This window comes from Lytechinus pictus, chromosome 19 (genome assembly GCF_037042905.1).
Source record: "Lytechinus pictus isolate F3 Inbred chromosome 19, Lp3.0, whole genome shotgun sequence".
NCBI classification, from domain to species: domain Eukaryota; kingdom Metazoa; phylum Echinodermata; class Echinoidea; order Temnopleuroida; family Toxopneustidae; genus Lytechinus; species Lytechinus pictus.
Genome location: NC_087263.1, coordinates 15,071,299 through 15,097,000, shown reverse-complemented (window position 1 = coordinate 15,097,000; position 25,702 = coordinate 15,071,299). Strand labels below are relative to the sequence as shown.

The 25,702-nt window shown below is 36.7% G+C and overlaps 1 protein-coding gene across 1 annotated transcript; it reads left to right on the top strand.

Moving 5' to 3' along the window:
* The first annotated feature begins 3,292 nt into the window (after window positions 1–3,292).
* LOC129282812 (neuron navigator 2-like) lies at window positions 3,293–20,846 on the top strand. The gene is made up of 8 exons (XM_054918672.2): window positions 3,293–3,301; window positions 6,495–6,567; window positions 7,144–7,307; window positions 9,095–10,226; window positions 11,360–11,377; window positions 13,378–13,407; window positions 16,464–16,640; window positions 17,597–20,846. The coding sequence occupies exons 1-8, from the start codon at window positions 3,293–3,295 to the stop codon at window positions 19,930–19,932; spliced, it is 3,939 nt and encodes a 1,312-aa protein (XP_054774647.2). The 3' UTR covers window positions 19,933–20,846.
* The last annotated feature ends 4,856 nt before the right edge of the window (window positions 20,847–25,702 follow it).

Genomic DNA, 25,702 nt, shown 5'->3' with positions numbered 1-25,702 from the left:
TCACAGTTTGAACTCGGGAGTAAATTAGGCCTGTAGACATGTGTGTACACACTTCAGCAAAAGATCAATGGATTGTTGTACATCAGAATAAACCAGCTTTCATAGCAGTGCACCTAACATCACTAATGTATTTTGGACCTTGAATATACCTGTCTCGTTGCTTGGATGGAATATATATTACTGGAATACATGCCGGAGTATATAAGTGAAATATATACTTGGAATACAAACATATACAAGGATTTTGTACTCGATTATAAATTAATAGCACTCGTGTATTTTGGAACTTGAATGTACCTGTCTTTTTACTTGGTGGAATATATCAACTGGAAGTGGAATATATACTGGAGTATATGAACGAAATATATTCTTGAAATATACTGGACTATATATGTGGAACATATACTTGGGATGTATACGGCTGGAATATATACATGAAATATACAATTTGACTGAATACTATGACAGAAGTGATATTCAAAGAATAGTTAGTTATGTGAAAAGGATGCATTTGGTATGGATCTCCATTAGATCATGTGATCAATCTCTGAGGTAATATATATATATACATGTAGTAGATTGCAAGGTTTGTATTCTATCTGTAATTTTTTATTTAAAAATATACTGTACATGTATATAGGGCCTTGGGGTATGGATTACTTTAATTTTAGCCTGGATGTCAATACAATCATGTCAATACAATGAGTGCCGCTCCCCCTGATCAATTCAAAATTATTGTACACCAGGACCCCATCTTTAATACAAAGGGTTGCGTTTGATCCGAACAATCACAACTATGGACGGTCGGCAATGTCAATATCTATTATGCATGTTTGTTCAAAATATTTTCTAACCATGATGTATATTCATGCATTTATTGTTTTCTTTAAAATTCACTGTGCTTCTCGTTGTTTACAAAGGACATTGTACCGATTTCCTGCAGAAAAAATTATGACACTGATGGATTTCCATAGAGTTGCAATTGATTGGATCAATCGTAACTCTTTGTAAGACAGGGCCGTGCACATGTCTTGTAGAGAGAAGTGGAGAAAGAGGGAAAAAACTAAAGATGAAGAGGAAGGAGGGGGGGGGGGAGATGAAGACATTGCCAGGCTCGGATCCAGGGGGGGGTGCACACCCAGTAAAATCCGAAAACCTAATGGGGAACCATGTAAAATATATCGTAATTGCACACCTCGTAACATGAGTGATGACTTTTTTTTGGGGGGGGGGTGGGGCGGGCATTGCTTGTCAAGTTTTTCAGATATATCCACACCCTATAATTTAAAAGTCTGACTCCGGATCCATTCCTGAATGTACACATACATGTATGAAGTTTACAGAGAGGGAGCATCTGTGGAAAGACAGACAAAGAAACATTCAGAAATAAAGAAAAACAAAAAGAACTAAAGACAGAGAATGGAGGAATGGTTATTGGTATTAAATGGAGTTCAGGAAGAGAGTGATTTGAAGAGAGAGAGAGAAGGGGGAGGGGACAAAGAAAGAGCTGACTGGGAAGAAGTAGTAAAATGAAAGGAAAGGGATCAATATAATTACACCTCAATGAGAGGGCAAGGGGTGTTAAACATGCTTTGGGTGAAAGACAAGAATAAAAAGGGACAATTAAAACACAATTACAAGGATAATTCCACCATATTGTGCATGCAGACATAATAGAGAATTGAGAAGAAATGAATTGGGGAGAAAGATAAAGAATGAGGGGGCGGGGTGAAAGATAGTGAAATGGGTTGATGCATTTATACAGGAAAGAGGGAGAGAGAGAGAAGGGAACGAAAGGGGGGGGGGTTAAAAACAACCTTTGAGTTGAAAACAAGTTAAAGCAAATATAGAACAATAAAACATGACTTATTTTTCCAACTTTGTTCATAGGGACCTACAGCAAAAATGTATGAAGTCTGTTGAAATTAAAAACAAAAATATATGTACATAAAAGTGAAGCAAAATTAACTAAACATCCATGAATTTTGCTACGCAGTATTAAAAAAGCATCTACAATATTAATAATAGGTCTGGAATATGAATAGCATCTCCTCATCAACATCTGTGAAAACAAAACACCTTTCTACAAATTTAAGATACATGTAAATTCATCATTTTATCTGTAAAATCAGGTGTGAAGTATAGAAATATGATTATAATCTCCATAATAAAATCTGTAAAAATGAAATGCACCTGTTTATAAAGACACAAGAATATAGACACTCCATAATTGTGTCAGTAACATTAGGTGTGAAGTATAAGAGTCTGAATATTATCTCCACATTACAAGTAGATCAGAATATAGATAATTCATAATTATATCAGTAACATCAGGTGTGAGATATAAAAATTTGAATATTATCTCCACATTGGCATCTATGAAGACAAAAAACACCTGTGTAAAAATACACCAGAATATAGATTATCCATAATTGTATCAGCTTTTGGCAAATAAACGAGTCTCTCAATAGCCATGAGTTGCCATATTGTACTATTGATTTTAAAGTCTATTTTGTGTTATGATACCCTTTTCGAAGGCTAACTTTGCTAATTGCCATATTATTGTGTCGGATAATATAAACATGCGGTGTGGGCATTTATTGATTGGTGTAAGTGCAATTTAGTAGCAGTCAATCACGTATATAGATGTTAATACAATTATCATCCTGCTTAAGGTTGAATTACAACGCCCCCATTTATTCACCGAAAATGCTTACCCTTCAAAGTTTGGTTGTTTGATAGAAACGCAATTTGCATTCAAGAAATGTTTTTCGGTAGTAAATTAGATGTCTTTCAAAATGCTAAAAAGAAAAGGTGTGACAGGATTTTTTGCGATAGCTAATTTCCATAACATTCATTGGGGCCTTGGGAATGATTTCTAAATAAGGGTGCTGGGCGTTTTGTTCAGGGGATTTGTCATCAGAAAGAATTTGACAAGCAAAAAAAAAGACAAAAAGGTTATTACTCCCAAATATTTGTCATTTGAGAGCACTATAAACCTTTCTTTTGTAGTTATTTGTTACATTTTTCCTTTAATTTTTAGTAGTCATTGAAGTTTATAGTATTTTGTTAATTTTATGCAACTCTTCAACTTACATGCACTTACTAGATGTATCCAGTGCTTGGAGACAATGAATATTAAGCGCTTTAATATAAATGTTAAATATTATTATTTTTTTGTTGTTGTTGAGGTGGGGAGGGGGGCTTGTCAATCTGATTTCCAAGGGGTGCTTCCTATAAAATCTTTGGGGCTGCTTCAGCACTCCTACTTTCCAGGGCTATGGTAATAAAGATGCAAAAGGTAAAATATGTGACATCATTTCATACTGCCCATGTGACAATTTGTCCTGCACCATGGTGTTGTAATATACATGTACCAATGTTGATATAAAAAAACACACACCTACAGAATATGACGCCATTTCAAACTGGTCGTGACAAGACCGAGATCTTGTATCAAAGACAGACATTGTATGATTGATTTGGGGAATCCTTATAGGTTTGCAAATTGCAATCGATCACAATTTCCTTGCAACACTCCATACAACTTTCAGATAGGAATTGATAAACAACAATTTAATGGTATATATTTATTTTTGTTTACCCGGCGCTGCCAAGTAGTACGTATTTTCCGTATATAGTACTGATAAAATGAGAAGAAAACGGACAGTTTCATGCAAACTACTGATTTCTAAATTTTGTTTTATGTGTTGTCCTATGGTATTTCTTTGAAAATAATGATTTCCTCACCAAAATACTGATTTTCAGCTTTTGAAAATGCTGAGTACATGTTCTAGTTCAGGTTGGCAGCTCTGTTTTATCGGTATACTGATTTTAGATGAGCCTCTTCACAATCTAAAAATATAAACAAAAGGCAGTATATGAAGTAACCTTCATTTTTATACATCTGATTTAACATTACATTTTTATAAACCTCGCATGAATTTACCGAAAGGATGCTAGATGCCTTTTGCTATAGATCTGCCTCTTCCAACTAGTCTTGTATCAATTATTTATTGTAATTTATTCAAATTATTATAAATAGATTTTCAGATGAGCCTCTTCAAAATATAAAATTGTAAACAAAATGCAGTAATATATTAAGTAACCTTCATTTTTTCATACGCCTGGTTTGACATTACCAAATGCAAACCTCGCATGAATTAGATGAAAGGATGCTCACTGCATTTTGCTATCTGCATCCTCCCACTAGTCTTGTATCAATGATCTATCAGAACTTTAAATAAGAGATAAATATATTATATAATTTTTTAGTTGGTAATATAGGCCTATAGTATTCCAAAGCTACGTGCAGCATCAATTTCTTCTAAACAAAATATTAGCCGGCAAGAAACGATCATTGATTTTCATTTCAATTTACAGTACATATTGTAAACAATCAATATTCAAGGTTGCCCATTCACGCCTGAGCCTTGTAGCGAGGCTACATCGATCTCCATCGCTAGATGCGGAATATGGGGTAACAACGTCAGTCACCAAGAGCAGAAATTACATCAAGGGTTATAAATAAACCAGCTGCATAATTTGCCAGCGTGTGTGAAGGTTGTACACTCTTGCTTGCTTGTATGATATCTGATGCGATACCATTTTGATGCGAGTGCGTCGTCGGAGTCTGTGGGGGCTTCTTGCGTTAGGTAGAGCTGTGTATAGGTCTTGATTACATGTAGATGTTTACACTCTTAATGGTTATGTGTCATATGATACATAGCATTTTTAAATGCGAAGGGGCAAACGGGGTTTAATTTATTCATATTGAATCAAATTTCTACTCATCCTTTTCATTGCTGTATTTACCTGTCTCCATTGTCCGACAGTGCTTTTTGCAGAGCAAATACTTTTGCCATATTTTTATGGATAAATGTAGAGAGGGTATCATAGTAAAACATTTTATTTTGAGAAATTGTTTTGGGTACTTGTAAATGTATTTTGTGATTTTAGTTTTCAAATGTCAGGAATTTTCATTAAATTAGTTGAGGAGAAATACTTGATTTGTGTACCGGCGCTCGGAATTTGTCATCATTTTTCAAACTCACTTTGATCTAAGATAGATTGAGGCCTGCATGCTATAATAATGTGATTCTATGGTTAGTGATATTTTCTTTTAATAGGAATTGATTAATTTGGAGGATTGTATTTTATGAGGATGTTATCATTGAGAGAAACAAAAATATGTATTTCTTTGTTGGCTGCATTATACAGTATTGAAACTCTACAGCAGAGTGATGTTTTCTATAGGAGTATGCTGCATTTGTTTTTTAGCTGTGTTATATGCATTGGGTTTTTTAAGTTCAGTGTTGACCTTGTGGTGTTGGTGTTAGGTCAATTTTGACACGAGTATAATACCAAGCATAAAATGAGATGGTCCTGAAAATTCACTTGCTAGTTGTTGAGGTGTCAATAGTGTGATCTGGATCAGTTTTACAAACTCAGAATAGATTTTGGAGCTAGGGCAAGCAATCCAAATTCCAAAACTAACACCAACACTGGACTTGAACAGTCAGAAATGTAAAGACATTAAAAGAAATGTTGTTATCAAGTTCATTGTTAACAATAGGAGCAGGTGTTTTGAGCCAAGATTTGTTTTTATCCTCTGTTATCTTCACTAAACAGTCATTTATCAATTATTGCCAAACAAATATGATAACCCAGGACCGAGTAAACAACTAAGCGTCTGAGTATTTCTTGTCTTGTTTCTCAGTTTTTTTGACAATCATTTGACTTCGGCAAACTCTTATTGTCGTCTCCGTCAGTTGACACCAACCTTTAGACTTTGTTTAATGTCAAAAAGGAACAAGAGAGCCGAACATATTTGTAACCAATGTAGTCTAGATTTCAAATATTGAATCTTCAAATTCATCACGTTTTCTTCTTTTTTATTGACATATTTGTTGGCAAATCCTCAATAATTTGGATTTTATTCAAAATGGAAGAGTTTGCATGTTATAGCTGTCACTAGATAGAGATGCTGAAATATTTAGCATGACTTATTTCAAGGAAACTTGATTTTTTTTTAACAATTACAATGTAGTTACATGAAGCTCTCTCTGATGTACATGTATTGAGGGATCATTTTATTATTTTTTTCAACCATCAAAAGACATGAAACAAAATAGGGAACATTGAAAAACTCTTGAACAATTTCATTTAACACAAATCTCCTTAAAAAGCAAAGATCTTATTTATCTATGTTTTCTATGATTTATCTACCATTTTTCTTGTACATGTATCTTGCTTTATGCTTAATTGTTCATTTACAGGCGTATGTACATTTACATATAGTCATATATATGTGTACATATCTGTTTATCATTGTTCATCTTTTATTTATTTTAAAAAAATATTCGTGGAGGGAGGAGTGAAAGCTTTGATATTGTGTACCTTGTTATGATTTTGTTATGCTTACATTATTATTATTATTAATCTGTGGATATCAAAAATGTTTAATTTTTTTTCATACATTTTTTATCTTGCAGATAGAGAATATTGAGAAATGTTTAGGATGTCTAAACTCAAAAGGAGTAGCAACTGATGGTCTTTTAGCAAGAGGTAGGTATTTTTCTTTATTTTCTATTGCATTTTATTTCTGTGCTTATTATTTCATTTATTCTTTCGTTTATTCATTTATTTATTCATTCATTCATTCATTTGTTTATTGATTTATGTATGTATTTATTTATTTATTTATTTATGTATTCTTTTATTATTATTTTTATTTATTTTCTTTACTTTGATTTATTTATTCATTTATTTATTTATTTATTTAGTTATTCATTCATTCATTCATTCACTTATTTATTCATTTATTTATTTATTCATTTATTGATTGATTTATTTATTCATTTATCCATTTATATATTTATTTGTATATTTTTTATATTTATTCATTCAATCATTTGTTATTTCATTTAATTATTTATTTACTTAAATTTTTTTTTGGTGGGTGGGTGGGGGGGGGGGAGATGGCCGTACTGCTATGACAATGTTTGTTTTTATGTTACATTACAGGTCATTTGCATATTTGTATTGACACATTTTTGTTCTTATTTCTAATGAGAAATAGACAGTTCATTAACATAGCCCCATCCATTTAATTCCACGTCATGCTTCTACTCCATCCATCAGATCTACATCAAGGCAACCTCAAGTCCGTCTTGGGACTATTCTTCTCCTTATCCCGCTACAAACAGCTCCTTCAGCAGGAGGATCAAGAAAGGCGCAAGAAAGCCGCCGCAGGAGGCGGGAAAACAGTAGCCCAGCAACGAGCGCAGAATGCGAAACATGCTCAGGTGAGTTGCGAAAACAACATCCATTTATCTTTATCTTGACCCCCTTCAAAAAAACACTACCTGAGATGCACATGTGTCTGAGAAAATAAAATGGATTCTGGGTTTTTCAGTTTTTACCCGCTCCATATCCTATATGTACAGTATATTGTTCTAATTGAAATAAGAATAACCTCATGACCCCTCCCCACTCCGCACTTGACCCACACCCCACCCCTCCCCTCTCCATCACAAATGTTGATCTTTCCCTTTCTTCTACTTTTCCCTATTCAGTGCATCCTCCTCAACATCCGAATGATTTCATGAGCCCACTACCCTTCCACACTTGCCCCTTTCCCCTCACAGAAATGTCTCTTCACCCCCCCCTCCCTACACTTTGCCTTGTCTAGTGCATCATTCACTTCGCCATTGCTTCATCTTGAATCAAAATGACTTTATGACCCCTACCCCCTCCCCTTTCACTCTTGCCCCACCCCTTTTTCCTTTAATACAGAAATTGCTCTCACCCCCCCCCCTCCCTTCTACTTTGCCCTATTCAGTGCACCTTTGACTTCCAACGTGTTTTTTTTTATAATAAGAATGACTTCATGATCCCCCTCCATTCCACACTTGACCACTCTCCACCCTTTTACATGTATATATTTGCTTATAAGAGCAAGGTGCATTGAAGTCAAGTATAAGATAGTATAAAATAGTCTTAAGGTGGATAGGCCCTCAACTATGCAAACATTATAAGTATCACTTCTATTGTTGGCTGTGTGGGATACAGGTGTTATTTCCTTGTTTACAACCAAACAAAGACCATGCTACATATATGACCATTTCTTGAAAGAAAAAAAATCTTTACAAAGGTTAATTGTCATTCCTTAATACTTACACAAGGAAAACATACATGTGACAAGGTTGTAACTTGTGTAGGAATTCATTGCTATTACATGAAGAACTGTTGAAGTAGAATACATGGACTTTTAAGTCAGTTTATAACATTACATTGTTCTCTGAGACCTGCCACTCTTTGGAATAATTTGTCTTTTTACTGTACACTTCTATTCATGTTGCTGCGTAGAAGCTTCATACAAAGATAGGGTTCTCAGTGTCATTTGCATATCCTACTTTTGTTGTTTTTATCTTGATCCTTAAAGGTAAGATACAGTTTTGTAGGAATATAGTCTTATTTCATGGTTTATGTTGGGTTGATGTTCTGTTTTATGTTGGTTCATTTTAGTGCACTATTTATTCTGAATTTCCCCAGGTAAGTGCATGTCAAAAGCTTCAATTAATTATAAATATAAATTATAAATATATTGTGGGTAAGTCGTGGTCTAGTGGTACTGACTCCCGCCTTCAAACAGAATGTCGTGGGGTCGAATCCTAGCCATGGCATGTTTTCCTTCAGCTAGAAATTTATCCACACTATGCTGCACTTGACCCAGGTGAGGTGAATGGGTACCCGGGAGGATTAATTCCTTGAATGCACGAGCGCTGAAAGGCAGCTCGAGCTAAAGCCAGGATAAAAATAATAATAACAATGCACCTCAGAATAGATTGTTTCTAGATAGATGGCGCTATACAAATGCCTATTATTATTACTATCATCATCATTCTGTTCTTCAAATGTTCAGTGACTAATGGTTGCACATCAACTACAAATTTGCAAACAGTCAAAAGACGTAGGCTTGATTTTGGTACATGTACCTCTGCTTGATTTGGAATTGAATGTTAGTTTCTTATGATGTCCCATAATTCTTTTCCTTTTCATTACTTCATAAATTTTTTCTCTTTTTTTCTAGCCTCCTCCACCTCCACGTCCCAACGGCCATTCCAAGCCGTCATCCGCCCAACTGAAAGCAACAGGTGCCCGTCTCGCCGTCCGTCCTCAGGCCACCGTCAACGGAACTCATCTATCCGTTGGTCAGCCATTAACGAACAACCCATCGGCCACCTCCAACCCGGTGGCCTCAAGCTCAACCAGAACTCCAGGGCGTGCTTTGCCCAATGGAACAAGCCGAGCCAATGGGAATAACAACAACATAGCAGGACAAGTTGCCCCAAGGATCAATGGCTCGTATCAAGGACTCAACAAGTCTTCACAGAACTTGACAAACGGTGTTCAGAAACAGACTGAACGACAAGCCCATAGTGGGAATAGTAACGGAGTGACGCAACAGGCAAAGGTTGCCCCGAATCAGTCAACAAGACGTGCCACACATAACGGGACAAGTAAAGGTCGAGAGACGCCGAATCAAGGGAGAGTGACACAGAGTTCAGGTAGGGCAGGCTCGCGGTCACAGTCGCCCCCTTCGCACGTTCTGTTGAACGGATCTAGCAATCCCAGCAGAGGCCGTGCCACGCAAGGACACGCATCGCAGGAAAGAGAAGCGACCCGTAGCGCCAACACGCCAAAATCTGGACGGGCCACACCAAATCCACAAACATCTGGACGGACCACACCAACTCCACAAACATCAGGACGGGCCACACCAAATCCACAAACATCAGGACGGGCCACACCAAATCCACAAACATCAGGACGGGCCACACCAAATCCACAAACATCAGGACGTTCCACTCCCAACCCTCAGACACAGCTCGGACAAAGTGCCCTCAGCGGATCTCGTAGCACTGTAAGTGTCGAGCAGCGGCGAACAACAGGGCAAGTCCCGAAGCAGCGTTCGCTCTCGCCCGCCGAACGAGTTCCTCCAAAACCCACTAGCCTTAGCACAGTCAGTAGCTCCAGCAGTCACGGGGCAAAGAGTCAGAGCGGAGCTAGCAGCTCCGGCTATCATCATTCTTCAGGGCGATCGTCTGGCGGGTCAGTGACCAGCATGCCAAAGCCCCAGACAAGGTCCAGCCATGGGGGTACAAGCACTGCTGGGGTCGTACGACGGCAGCCTCCGGCTGGCTCGTCCTCACAAAACTCAGGTAAGGATCTACTGCATGTGGTCTTTGATACATCCTCAAGGAAGTTCAGGCATTGTATGGCTGCATGAAGGCAAGAAATAACCAAACTTAAATGTTACTCTTATGAATGAACGCATGAAAAGTGATTCTGAGGTACCTGCTTTGTTGTGGTGTTAATGTGATGAGCAAATGATGATAGCAACTTCTTTTATAGGTCTGCGTGATATGTCCTGGTACTCTATAATGGCAATCAAGTTTTTGAATGATCTTTTTTATGGAGCAACAGACTTTGACAGATATAATTTTATTTTGTACCAGTCAGAAAAAAAACCCAGTTGTAACATCTTTCTCTTTTCAGACTTATAGAAATGTTTGTGTTTTCTACATGAACCTATAAAAAATAGCATTTTTCTCTTATTGTCTTTCACAGAAATGTTTGTGTTTTCTACCTATCAGAAAAAAGTTGGGTTTTTTTCTTACTGACTTTTACAGAAATGTTTATATTTTCTACTTATCAGAAAAATGGAAAAAAGGATAGAATGTAAATTTGTCATAGCTATGACTGTTCAAATTCCTCTGAACAATATGATTGTAACATCTATTTTTCATTTTCAAAATGTCTTTTAAGAGATACATGTACATGTATTTAAGAAGGCTGAATGATCCTTCATGTAATTTCATGGCATTTTGCAATGCTTGAGAAATTCGATTTCTTCTTAACCACATTAACAAAAGTTCTGCATTTTATGTTCTAGCTTCTCTATTTCCTCTCTCTTCATCTCTGTTTCTCTTTGTCAAGGACATGATTGAATATTATATCATTAGCCCAGTCCCCTTATCTGCGCTTTCCATATTAAATCAAATAGTGATAAAAGGAAATTGCGGAGAACAGGACGTTTTTAATTGATACCACAAAATGTTGGCTCAGAGAATCCCTGTATTCATTGATGTATGTGGCCTCAACATGGAAGGCTTCTAAGCTGAAATGCAGAACTTTCCATTTGCAGGTTTATTCCGGAAGCCATGAAATCTCCTCATTATTCATTAATTCTGCTTCCATTCATGGAGTCCTTTGAACATAAATTGAATTAATTGAATTGTCCTTTGAATTAAAAATATGTTAACCTTTGTCCCTCTCCACCCGACGTTTGCAGGCAATGTTCGTAGGAAAGGTAAATAAGACAACAAATATACTCTGCGTGTATTATACTTCACAATATATTTTCTAAATTTTTCATTTAATCAACTGATATTCAGCCTTATTTACAGTGTAGTATGAATGACTTATTTTCCATTTACAACTTTCTTTAATCGTGTTCATTTTGTTGCCAATTCAATTTTGCTACTGTTGATCATCACACACGTATTTTCAACGTTTTTCCCCGGTTTTTTCATTCATTTTTTTCCTTCCTTGTATTTTGAATTTGCATGAAGTGTGCGGTGTGTGGGGTTCCAAAACAGAAAGTGCACTCATACATGTTCATGGTCTACATTGTATGTGAACCAGTGTTGCTATATCAGTCAGATCCTCAGGAAATCATGAAATGTATTACAGTTGATATGCAGCATGTTTCTTTCCTATGGACTAGAAGAATTTTGCAATGAATCTGACCATAATCAGTAGGTATCTCATTTGAATTTCAACGAGTATATTTTTCACTCTAAATTCAAACAAGATTAACAGATTTTATGCAGCAATATTGAATGGGCAAATTTTTTGAACTGATGGATTTTAAGCCCTTTCGCATCTAATCTAGCATGGAATGAGTATTAACCCTGTGGTCAGAAGGACCTTGTGTGACTGACATTACAGATTATAGATTTATTGGTTAGTTTGCTGTGCTGTGTGGGCTTTCCAATGATTAATGCTACTCATTTTGTGTCTGTATTCTTATATAAGAACATGGTTATATATTATAATCGGGAAGTATATTGGTTGGATGTAATGAGATAATAGTGCACAATTAATCTGCAAAACCCCCAATATTATAACTTGCTTATTTATAAAGATTGACTGACTCCCTGCTATTTGACCCATGTACATAAATGGGCAAGAATATAATGTAATATTTTAGCATTTCTGATAAATCAAATCATAAAAGTTTAATAATCAATGCAATAGATTTATTCATTAATGCCAATTGAGAGAATGCCTTCATAAAAATGGCCATAAAAGTCGTACTAAAAGACAATAGTAGTAGTAGTTGGAGTAGTAGCGATAGAAATAACCTTTAATAGCAGTATAGCAAACATGAATATTGGCATCTAGGAGGGTTCATTTTTTTAACATAGCAACAAATACATGTAATTAATTCTATATTTCTTGAAATTAAGAGATCATTATTGTAATCACCTTTAAGCCTTAAAAACAGGTGGCAGTCTAAACTTACCTTGTGCTGGAGACGTTTTCTGGCAATACAAAGGCCTTCCTTTTTTTAAACGTCTATTGGGGTACCTTTGCACTAATATATAATCCTCTTATTTTAGAACTATGCCTTTTCCCCATGAAACCTGTAGGAATTTAATGATTGCTTGATTTGCTGTACAACATTTTCTATTATAAAACAAAATTTCCATTTAAAATCAAGTTTGGAATGGATTTACAGGTTTCCAGGACAGAAAAAGATAATTTGTTAAACTAGAAAATCACTGTCCCTAATTACGTAACTGATCAAGTATTAAAATAGGCCTTAAATTTTGCCTTGTTTTCCTTTAACCAGCCCTATTCCTAAACCCAGATTGAGATTTAAAAGACCTCTTTCACACAGCTTTTTTGCAAAATTATCAATTTTTTGTGGTTAATTATAAAAAAAAAATTAAAAATTAAAAACTCAAAGTGTGCCAAGTTGAAGAAATGAAAAGCAGGACAGAACAAGAAAACGGTGACCTGGGTCTCGCCAAGTCAACCTGTTGAGACAAAAAGAAAGGAAGACAAAGTTGTGGGTCTAATATCAAGATGAGTTAGAATTTTAGAAGGGGATGCATCAATTAAAATAACCTCAAAAGCTATGTGTGATTGGTTTAATACTATTAAAATAAGTGAACTGGTTAATAGTACCTTTTCATACTGCTCTTTTTATATGCCTGTTTGTATATAAGTGCATGGTTTGCGGTGAATAGTTAAAAATATTGAATGATACTAACGGTCTCCATTTTTGCTTTATGGTCAAAGCTACCTCCAAAGCTGGGAGTGGGGCAAAAGGTAAATTAATCATTATTTGTTTTATATTTTGGGTTTATAAAGGAGTTATGAAATAATGAAATTTATCCTCACTGCTAGGATGTATTACACCGAGGAACGTATGTTTGGGACTGTAGCAGTGTTTAGATTTGCCAACTTTTTGGATGAGTGTTGCAAACGCTTGTTTGTGTAATCAAAAGCTGTTTGCGAGCTGCTTTAAAACATGAACAAAATATGTTCGCAGATGTTTGATTCACAATTTTTTTCTTGAATTCATTTTTTATACATGTACATGTAGAAGTCATTTTGTCATGTGGACGCTACCATTGGCTATTAAAAAAGAGAACTTCAGCAACATCATAGTACAACCATATTTGCAAATGCTAAAGACAAGTTTGCAAATGCTAGCAACTTTTGGGGGAAAAGGGAATTTGCAAACATGCTTTATATTTATGCATAGTTATGACAACATTTATTCTGAAATATAGTTGAATTTTTAAGATGTACATGGGACATTTGTATATTTATGCTTGATATCTGGGTATACAGTATTTAAAATTTTAGAATACGTTTTGTATCCTTAAGCTCATACTGCTTTTACTGTTGCATTTTGAAAAAAAAAATAAAAGTGTGACACAATTGATGTTGAAAATATGCACATATTCATCAACAACATGATCAATGTGCTCAATTGACTAACAGTTATTTTATTTTCAGTGTTTCATGATGTTTAGAGGAAGGAAAACTCTTCATTGGTTTTACAGTGCATTTTTCATAAAGTACTTGTAATCATACCATGCTTCTTCTCACAATTCATACATTGCTTCAAATCAGTGTAGAATATGAAGAAAAGAAATGCGTAGCTTGCTTAAAAAAGGAGTAAAAGCTCTATGAGGGAATGATGAGGTTTGCAAGATATTAAGGCATATTGACATTGATCATGAAAAATGATATTTTTGTCTGTGTGATAAGAAAAATAGCAGGGGAAAATAAACTGGGGCTCAAGGCAATTTTGCCCCTGAATTACTCAAAAGAGCCCCCCCCAAAAAAAAAAAAAAAAAAAAGATCAATTGAAAATTCCCATTCAAACTTATCTACATGTAATGTTGGAGATTTAGACAACATTGTGAAATTGTGAAAAGAAGCCTCCGACAATAAAACATTATTTTTTGCCTGCCTCATAGAAACTGTTGATAAATTGTACTAAAGTAGAATCAGAAGGACTTTTCACCTCGATTTTTGTAGTGTGAATAAATTAGATTTAAGGGAAAGGAAGACAAAATATGTATTCTTGCAAATGAAATTTAAAAAAATAGTATGCATTTTGTATTCAAAAGAAAGTCTTAATACTGGTTTATATACTAAAAATAAAAGTAAAATAATTTTGCGTAGTACCTGTATATGGAGGCATGACGAAACAATTTACCCAAATAATCAATTATTTTTAGGCCTAAACAAGTTCCTCTTTTTAATATTTTCCTTAAACCGAAGATGTGTATATTTCCATAGACTAAAAAATTGAACCTTTTTTTTTATTGGGTCCAATTCTTTTTTTTAATCAAACTTTTGTTAATATTTATTTTGTATATTATTTTATGAATTATACAATATTTTCATGTTTGCCGTCTTTAAACAAGAAAAAAAATCATCACATCACAGTGAAATAAAAACTTTGAAACTATTTGAAACTACTTTGGTTCATTCAATAATTAGAAAATTGAAATATTTCATATTTGATACAATAAGATACAAAAGAAAAAGTTAGTAAATGATGTCAATGTTTCAATCATTTGTACGTACCATCCATCCAAGATGTGCATATAACTGTTTTGGGAAAGTAGGCTAAACTTTTAAATGTCAAGTCCACCCCAGAAAAATGTTGATTTGAATAAATAGAGAAAAATCAAACTAGCAAAATGCTGAAAATTTCATCAAAACTTGGATGTAAAATAAGAAAGTTATGACATTTTTAAAATTTTGCTTATTTTTCACAAAACAGTGATAGGCACAACCCAAACGAGACAGTCGATGATGTCCCTCACTCACTATTTCTTTTGTTTTTTATTGTTTGAATTATACAATATTTCATTTTTTTATAGATTTGACAATAAGGCCCAAATTGCCTGAATCATTTAGTAATAAACAATGCTCAGTACACTTGTACAGGGAGGAATTAATCGTTTCACTTGACAATGAGGAGAAAAATAGAATATTCCTATTTCATATAATAAATTACAAAAGAAATAGTGAGTGGGTGACATCATCAGTCTCCTCATTTACATTCCAACCAGGATGTGCATATAACAGTTTTTTTTAATTAAGGAAAATTTTAAAATGTCATAACTTTCTTATTTTACATCCGATTTTGATGAAATTTTCAGTGTTATGCTTGTTGGATTTTTCTCTTTTTATTCAAATCAACATTTTGTTGGGGTGGACTTGTCCTTTAAATGTCATAACTTGTTATTTTACATCTAATTTTCATGAAATCTTGGAACAGCAGTTTACAGAGCTGCCGACTAGTATAGTATAGTACTGGGAAGGAAATGATAGAGTACTGATGGTTTCTTGGAAAATTCTGACATCTGAAGTGTCAGTTTCATGTGTTGTCCTATGGTATTATTACTCTGATAAATAATACTGATTTCCTCATCAAAATACCGATTCTCAGCTTTAAGAATACTTGAGAGTTCTTTGTTCCAGTTAGCACCTCTGCATTTAGCTTTTGTCTCTTTTTATTCAAATTAATTTTTGATAAGGTGCACTTGCTCTTGATAAAGGTAATGTGATCATTGCCATCGGTCACAATGATAAACAATTAAATAGTAATGGGGTGTTGCAGGAAATTTTCAATTGATTGCAAGTCATTTTTTTATCTTAATATCAATTGAAAGCCATGCATTTCATCGCAAATTTGCAATTAATAGATGGTCTGCTTCTTGCATTTATGAGTATAACTATAACTTGATTTTCTTGAGCAAAAATTGATCTATTACTTGTAAATTTTGCATCCAAAATTTGCAATGCAAATACTGTCTTGCAACAGCCGCTAAGAATCTGTTTCTTCCTTTTTTCAGGTTCAAGCAGTGCCCGGAGCTCCTCTTCCGATATGGGCTCCAGGATCCCCACCCCGAACAGCCGCGGTGGCGCCCCTGGGGGTGGGGGCATCAAGGCCCCCGGGCAGCGAAATTCCATCGGCGCTTCAATCGGCAACGATAGGAGTAGAGGCCCCTCACCTGTTCCCAGTTCACATGGTAGGTTCAGAGAAAGATTTACTAAAATGTGCATAGTTTTGATAAAGAAATATGTTCCTCTGAAAATCAAATGGTTTGAATAACTTTATGATAATTGAATCTAAGAGATAATAGGTGTGGCAGAGCTTCCAACTTATACTGATTTTCAGTATTTAGTACTGAAATATGACAAGAATACTGGTTTCATTTTAAATACTGATTTCTAAAGTTTCAGTTTCATGTGTTGTCCTATGGTATTTCCTGGAAAATAGTGATTTCCTCAACAAAATACTGATTTCCTCAATAAAGTACCGATTTCCTCAACAAACTACTAATTTATTCAACAAAATACTGATTTTCAGCTTTGAAATATTCTTGTTGAGCCTGGCAGCTCTGGTGATGCACATTCTTCTGATCAGGCCAGGTAGCTGTGCTAAGGCCGGGTTGATAGTTGGTATAACTTTAGAAACATGGTATATGCAGACTATATCAATGTTGCATATTATTGTCATCATTTAATCAAACTGAAAACATGTTGTAGGAAATGAGGTAAGTGAGCTTTGTGGTATATCAAGTTTATTTGTCTGAAAATTAGTTTAGTATGAGACTGGCCATTCAGAGTTTATTTCTGTAATGAAGGTTAATATAATGTGTATTCCATTTGCCTTCTAATCATGCAATGATTCTCATAAGCTCTGGATTATGAAAAGAAAACGTCCCCCTCCCGGGGGTGTTTTATAAAGCTGTTTGTTAGTTACATATGACTAGTGTCTGACTGGTGCTCCTTTCTTGTGCTGAATGATATGTTCTTCTGTAGCTGATGTAGCACCTAAGAACATGTTCCAGTCGTACATGGAGTCATCGTAACTTGACAAACAGCTTGATGAAACACCACCCGGGAGATACACGTGTACATGTAGGTCTTAAAGAATTTTTCTAATGATTGTGCTTTTGTTTTATTTCTAACTTTGTCGTAGGTGCAGCACCCGCATCCAAGAAGACATCAGCAGCAGCTCAGGGACACCAGTCTTCATCAGGCATCTCATCTACCTCATCTTCCTCCAATATCAAGCCTCCGGGTTCCGGTCTAGCCGCGCCCCGCTCCCAGACCAGAAGCCCCTCCCCCGGCATGGCAGCTAAAGCAGGATCAGGGTCATCATCGAAGCTAGAAGCATCGAAGAGCAAGGCACGGTCGAGTTCTGTCCCAGCTGGCCAGAAGGGAATTCCTACCCCGAAGAGCGGTGGTGGGGCTGGGGGCACAGGCAAGCCCCCTCCTGCAGCACCACCAGGGGGTGGTGGTGCCGGTGGAGGAGGAGGAGACAAGACAGGATCAAAGATACCCCCTGCAAACAATGGCAAGGGCTCTATGCTGACGAAGCTGAAGATATTTGGGAAAGATGGAAAAGGACCTCCACCAGCTGCGAAGGAGAAGGAAGTGGAAAAGCCCAAAGAGGCAGTTGCCAAGACTAAGCCTGCACCTGGGAAGTCGTCTATCGCAAAACCGGTTCCCCCAAAGAGGGACTCGTCTGCAGGTAGGCAGGCTGCACCTGTCAAGAAACCAGCCGCAAAGGAATCAAAGTTGCCTCCACCAAGTAAGGTCGAGAAGAAGCCCAAGGTAGAGGAACATGTGCCGGAAAGCCAAGAATCCCATATTGAAATAGAAAGAACAAACTCTAACGGAGCTGTATCCCCCGGACTAACGTTGGGTTCAAGCAGCCCCAAGAATGCTTTGAAGGCTGTAGCTCAGAAGACAATTGGGAGAGCCTTTGGAGGGGCCAAACCAAGGACTTCCCCTAATTTAGGTCATAAGGAATATGTGCAATCTGATCTGACCAACGGTGACTTGAGCGATGAAGGCTCCAGGTTGCCGATGGCAGAAAGCAAGCTGAAATCAAAATTGCCAATACATAGCGGAGAAGGTGATGGAAGTGTCCGAAGTGATATATTGGAAAGTGGAAAAATGATCGGACTTAAAATGCCATCCAGTAAGTTGAGTACGAGTAAAGTTAAGCCGGTGCAGACAGTCACGAGCCAGCAGCACGGTGGTCCTGGCGGTGGTTCACAGATTCCAAGTTCAAGGGGGATTCCCAAGCCAGGTAGTACACAGAGATCAGGAATCAAGGCCCCTGGTTCTATTGCTGCAAAGAAACCAGAGTCCACGATAAGCGGTGAGAAAGAGAGTGAGGAGAAAGTGACTTATACTCGAGGTGGTGCGTACAGTCCCGTGCCACCTAAGCCTCCTATACAGACTGAACCAGTACCTATAGTAGATAGTGAGAAACCCGTTGCAGAACCTACTAAATCTCCAGTTGTCAAGACACCATCATCAGGTGGACGTAACTCCATCACCACATCGCCTAGTCATAACCGCTCACCAGCCAATACAGCAACGGTGGCGCCATTCAACTATACAGGAAGTCGACCACCCTCCAAGGACTGCAGCGATACAATAAGCATTGCTGCTTCGAATGAAACGGACTCTGTCAACAGCACACCGATCCACAGTCAGATCAGTATCTCATCAACCACAAGTCAGTCCTCGGAGAACAGCGTCATCTTCCAGCCAAAGATGGAGGAAGACTTCTGCACCACGGTCTACAAGAACGATAAGGCAGTCACGACCTTTGGTACGCCCAAGCAACAGCCTCGTGTCCTCAAGTCGATCCCGGATGTTCAGAACTCGAGCGATTACAACGTGACGGTGATGAACTCGCAGGTCGCTGCCAGGCCCTCGCCAGCAACGAACCGTGCGACCAAAGAGACAACGTTTGGTGATAGCATCACGACTCAGCTGAAGGAACCTACGCAAGAGGTGAGGCACTCACCGGAGGTGCCGCATGCTCAGCGTAGCTCCAGCTTGACTCGCAGAGGCTCATTAGGATCGACCTCAAAGCTTGGGAGCATGTCGACCGTTGCTGTCTCAATACCCACTGACTCTACCAATGACAGTAACGTCATGACGACCAAATCTGATGGCAGTTACCAGCCCCTACTAAGTAAGGGCTATCTCAATTCGATGAAACGGACCTTCTCAAACCGTTCCCACCTCAACGACCTCCAGTTCACCGACCAAACCTTGATCGACGATTGCAATGACTATGTCAGCGAGGATATCGCCAGTGGCTACGTGAGCGATGGCGACATTTTGCATCGCTCCGCCGGCCTTGGTGATATTGGAAGCGGTTACATGAGCGAGGGAGGAGGCACGCTGTATGCAAGGCGCATCGGGATGTCGTTCAGAGTGCATGATGGGATGGCTGCTGTACGAGAATACCTCTCAAAATCCATGGATCTCAGTGATGAGGGAAGGTAAGGAATCACTTTGTTTTTCATTTTTTCTTGTTTGTGGTTATATATATCTAGTTGTTTGTGTTGTATTTTGTAACTGTTTAATTTTGTTTCACTGTAAACATAGTCACCACAGCAGTGCACCATTTGAGTCCAGCAGACATTTTTTTTCAGCTACCTTCAGAATCATCTGACCTGAAAAGGTCTCTGATGACACACCAGCCTTGATTAAATCTCATAATTAATGATTGCTTTTGCATCATTGGTAGCTCCTGTAAAAACTTGGTTTTGGTCTGTTGATAATTGAATTCTCTACATGTAAGTCTAAAAGACTTTGAACAGTTCCTGACCATTTCCTATAGCCTATGGGATTAATTTATGACATGAAATGGCTATTGAGCAATGCTTGCAGTGGTAGATACCTGAAATGCCGGAATTATATGAGAATAATCTAAAAATAGATTCCTTACGTAATACAACTTTTGTAAAATGGGTTAGTTGATATAGCATTGAAATACAGATTTCATGCCACATCTCAAATGGCTATTGAGCAATGCTTACAGTGGTAGATACGAGAAATGCCAGAATTATATGAGAATAATCTGAAAAAAGATTCTTACATGATACAACTTTTGTAAAATGGGTTAGTTGATATAGCATTGAAATACAGATTTCATGCCACATGTCAAATGTGCTGCATATAGACTACAGAGGGCAGCAGATAGTTATCAGCTGTCCATGCAGCTACGCATTTTGGGATTCTATTTTCCTTTATTGAATAATTTGCTAACTGGAGCATGGAATTGGATGGTTATGAGGCCAAAATATTAAATATGGAATTATTGAAGCTGACATTTGCCTGCCAAACATCCCTGGGGCCAAATAAAATTGGTATTTACTATACTGCAATCTCTTCAATAATTGAAATATGATCCAAGTTAATACAAAAAAATCCAAATTTTTCAGAAAATTCTAGTTTCTTCCTTCTATTTTACTTGATCTAAAAATCTTCATTTCATTGGCAAGTAGTAACCCTGATAAAAATGTTGGAAATTATGTCATGAACGCATGCAAATTGTGGTGAATCACAGCAAATCAATTTAAGCATGTTTTGAGTTTAGAATTTTTTTTAATGTAAAAATGCAGAGCTCTAGTTTAGATACATGTGGGAATCTCTTGTTTTTATTTAGGTTTATTGTAGACTTATAAGGGAAGTTAAATTTCTTTTGCAAAATAATCCATATTTTTCAGTCAGAAAGGTTTAGAGGCCTGCATTAAGAATTTTGGTGAGGAATAAACTGTCTTGCCTTTGACAAGTGAGGGCAGCAAACCACTTTGGCAGACAAGCCTGTCACTTCCTTCCCTCATCATCTGCCCAGCAAACCCTCTTCTAATCTCATTACATGGGAGAAGTCCCACCTAATGCTTAGCAGGGCCAGGGTTTTTTCATGCTTCTTTTGGCATTTACCCCCGCACTTGAGAGCCAGAGATGGATGTAAACACTTCTCTCTCGCTTGGTTGTTATCCCTCTCACCTGCTCTCTCTCTCTCTCTCTCTCTTTCCTTCGTTCTTTCTTTCAATTTCAATCTCACAACATTTTTTTCCTTTCTACTTTTCCTTCTTCATATTTCCTTCCCACTTTTCATTCTTCTTCCTCTTATCCTTAAAAAAATACCTCTCATTTTCTTTTTCCTTTATATGTTTTTACTCCCTATTTACATCTACAATTATTTCCTCTTTGTCTTCTCCAAAATCTTTATATTTCCTTCTGTCTTTTCACAGCTCTTGCTCTTTTCCATTTTGGATATTTTTGTGTACATCTTCCCTTCTTTCTTCTTCTTCTACTCCTAAATTTTTATTGCCTTCTCCCTTTTCTCTCGTCTTTCCCCTTTTCCTTTTTATTTATTCCTTTTCTTACACCTTTCCTTTCATCTCTTTAATCTGCCACTCATTCTTGCACTTACCAGAATCAATTAGCTCCCCCCTCCTCCTTCTTCTTCTTCTTCTTCTTCTTCTTCCTTCTTCCTTCTTCCTTCTTCTTCTCCTTCTTCTTCTCCTTCTCCTTCTCCTCCTTCTTCTTCTCCTCCTCTTCCTTCTTCCTTTCACTCAATAGTTTTATTTAAATCTTAGCTCTTTATGCGCCTTGAGCACTCTACAGAGTGGATTTGGCACTTTACAAGTCATATTATTAAGTGTTAAAAAATTAATGACCTCACAATGATCTCACTTTTCTTCTCTTCCTTCCTCTACTGTGTATCTTCATATATCTTTCCTTCATTTCACTCTTCTAATACTCCTTTCATTTTTATACTACTTCCATTCTCCCCTGCTTTCCTCCTTTGTTCCCTTCCTCTTTTCATCCTCCTTTCTCTTTCCCATTTTCATACTCTCAAACATTGCACCCCATGATGGGTGAGGGGTATTACACCAGCATTAAATATAGAGTGTGAACGGGGCAAGAGCCTTCATTAAGGGAAAAGGGTAGGGATCTGTGATGTTGAAATAGACACAGGTGTGACGATAAAGAATGTGAAATCTGCACAGTAATATACAACCAGGAACAGGGCGCTTACCACCAACCCTTTGCAATCGATCATACACTTGGTTTGTATGCTTGACTGCACATAATGATCAATGTAATCAGTCGTACAAATCGACCATACAATTAATTTCTAGGCTTTGTGATACCTGGCCCTTGAGTGCACCACTAGGTGTGACACAAGGTGGACAGGCTGCAATTTCTAAATGGATTTTTTAAAGGGATAAATCAGACAGCTCCTCAAAATTAAAATGAAGGAAATAAAATACAAATAGGTTTTGACTTTGACGCTGTTTCTCTCGTATGTGTAGAGCACAGACACGATCATATTTCACTACGAATATGTATCTTCTTTTGAATTTTCTATGGAATTTTCTAAAATTTCATTGACGATGATTCTTTGTGCATGATTGCCAACCAGAAATCAAAGATAAGCAAATAAACCAGAAAATAGCAATAAAAATCAACAAAAATCTGTGCATCAGTTTGCCAGAGAGTAGCCATCTCATACATTATTTAAATATGCCATCAACTAACGAAATTGGTAAGATTACTTTGAAATATTGAAATGAAAACACATAAATAAATGTACTAATAAAAATTATTCATTTTATGTTGTACATGTGTAAGCTTACTATTAAAAACATGTACCTGATTGTTTTCTTTCTCTACACTTCTTCAACTATAAGGACTATTGTAAACCTATTACATATACAATAGCATCTACATCATATACAGCACGCATACTAACACCTAGGAACCATACATACCTTTTATCTTATTTAGACAGCTAATCACATACAACACCTGACGAAAAACAGAACGAGAGCCGCGCTCCGATCGTACGATGCTCTAACACTCCCATACGTAATTTACATTTGACCCAAAAGGATGAAATTTCATTCTTAAAAGTTCTATTTACATTTTTTCCAGCTCTCCTCTGCTACGTGCCTTATTAGCATTTAGAGGTCTGTTGGTTTCTTTATTTAAGACTCAGTGTCACTTTTTTTTTCTCCATTTCCTATCGAATTTTCCACATTTTGCCCCTTTCCAGGGAGAGTAAATTTGTATCACTCATCTAGTTTTGCTTCAACTTGCTCTTGGACATTTGTCCAGTTCTCGTTTTAACCTTAAAGGGGCTAAAATGATATGGAGAAGAATATTTGTAACATATTTTCATCTTTTAAATAAATGTCATTTGCATTTGATAGTCATAGTTCAAGCCCATGTGTATTTGTTTTCTTTACAGCTTATAAATTAGTTGAATTTTGAAATATCCAAAAGTGTGAATTTTCCCGACAACTCATAGTTAAGCTCAAAATATTAGAATAAAGAAGTAAGCAATGCTGCAAATATACATGTAAGCTACAATATGAATACTATACAGATCTATCCAGATTCAAGATGTACATGTATACGTATATATTTATTTTCAAGATTGAAAAAGGGCCTACATGAATTTCATTTCAAACATTTATTTTCAAATAAAAGTAAAGTGAAAATGTATTTTGTGGTTGCTTTGCATTTATATAGAGGAGAAAGAGAAGGAGGGGGGGGGGTAGTAGAACTTTGGGGGTTGAAGAAGGATGAAGATAAGGAGAATGAGAAGAAGGAGGTGTGGAAGGAAGAGATGAAGGAGAAAGAGGTGGAGGAGACAAAGGAGGAGGATGAGGAGAATTAGAATACCCAACAAACCAACTCTCGCCTTCTTTTTGAATGCTCAAAACAATTTGGCAATGTGAACGGGCCCAAAGTGCGGGTAGCCACGGTAACAGGGGCCGATGACCATTCCGGAGCGAGTGACCTTATGGGGATTGGGAATCATGATTTATTCATTCTGTCACCTGTGGTCCCCGGTACTAACGATGGTCACCGACTAAAGGTAGCTTTGAATCTTCAATGCAACAGGAAAAAACAGCAAATTTTTCATTTCCTTTCTCTCTGCATGTGTACCTTTCAGAAGTATTGGATTTTCTGTCATAATTTCAAAGCCTATATTATTGTATTCAGTCGTCGCTTGGAATAAACTCATCTTTCCTCCTTTGATTTATCTCTTTCCTCTTCACATTTTATTGCTGATTTCTCCTTTATATTCTCAGATTGAAATATGATTTTTTTTATGATCTTGTTTTTCTTCCCCTTTTATGGTTTACCCTTATATAATAATAATAATAATATGCAACATTTATATAGCGCTTAATACAAAAGTTTCTAAGCGCTGCATAATATTACCCCGGCTTTAGCACGGCTACCCTGATCGGGCGCATCGAGCATTCAAGGAATTTCTTCTTACCGGGTACCCATTTACTACACCTGGGTCGAGAGTGGCAAATGTAGATAAACGCCTTGCCAAAGGACGCTAGTGCTGTGGTGGGATTTGAACCCCGGACCTTGTGGTTCACAGTCCGGAGACTTATCCACTGAGCCACAACACCTCTACCTTATGATCTTACTACCTAGCCCATAATCTTGTTTTTCTTCCACTTTTATGGTTACGACCCTTAGTTATATGTCTCTACTTGTATGTATGCATATTCAATATTTTTTTCTATCTATCTATTTTTCTGTCTGTCTGTCTGTCTGTCTGTCTGTCTGTCTATCTATCTATCTATCTATCTATCTATCTATCTATCTATCCATCTATCTATCTATCTATCTATCTATCTATCTATCTATCTATCTATCTATCTATCTATCTATCTATCTATCTATCTATCTCTCTCTCTCTCTACTTCTATCTATCTATCTACATGTATCTATCTATCTATCTATCTATCTATCTATCTATCTATCTATCTATCTATCTATCTATCTATCTATCTATCTCTCTCTCTCTCTACTTCTATCTATCTATCTATCTATCTATCTATCTATCTATCTATCTATCTATCTATCTATCTATCTATCTATCTATCTATCTATCTATCTATCTATCTATCTCTCTCTCTCTCTATATCTATCTATCTATCTATCTATCTATCTATCTATCTATCTATCTATCTATCTATCTATCTATCTATCTATCTATCTATCTATCTATCTATCTATCTATCTATCTATCTATCTATCTATCTATCTATCTATCTATCTATCTATCTATCTCTTGCCCTTTTTCATTCTCCCTCAAGTTCATTTTTCCTATACTCAGTGCAAAACAATGGAGTTAAATCTACATGTACTCCCATTCAGTTCTGTGAGAGGACAACACCTTAAACATTTTGCGCTAGTGTTGGTACCATGGTGCTAATTCAACACA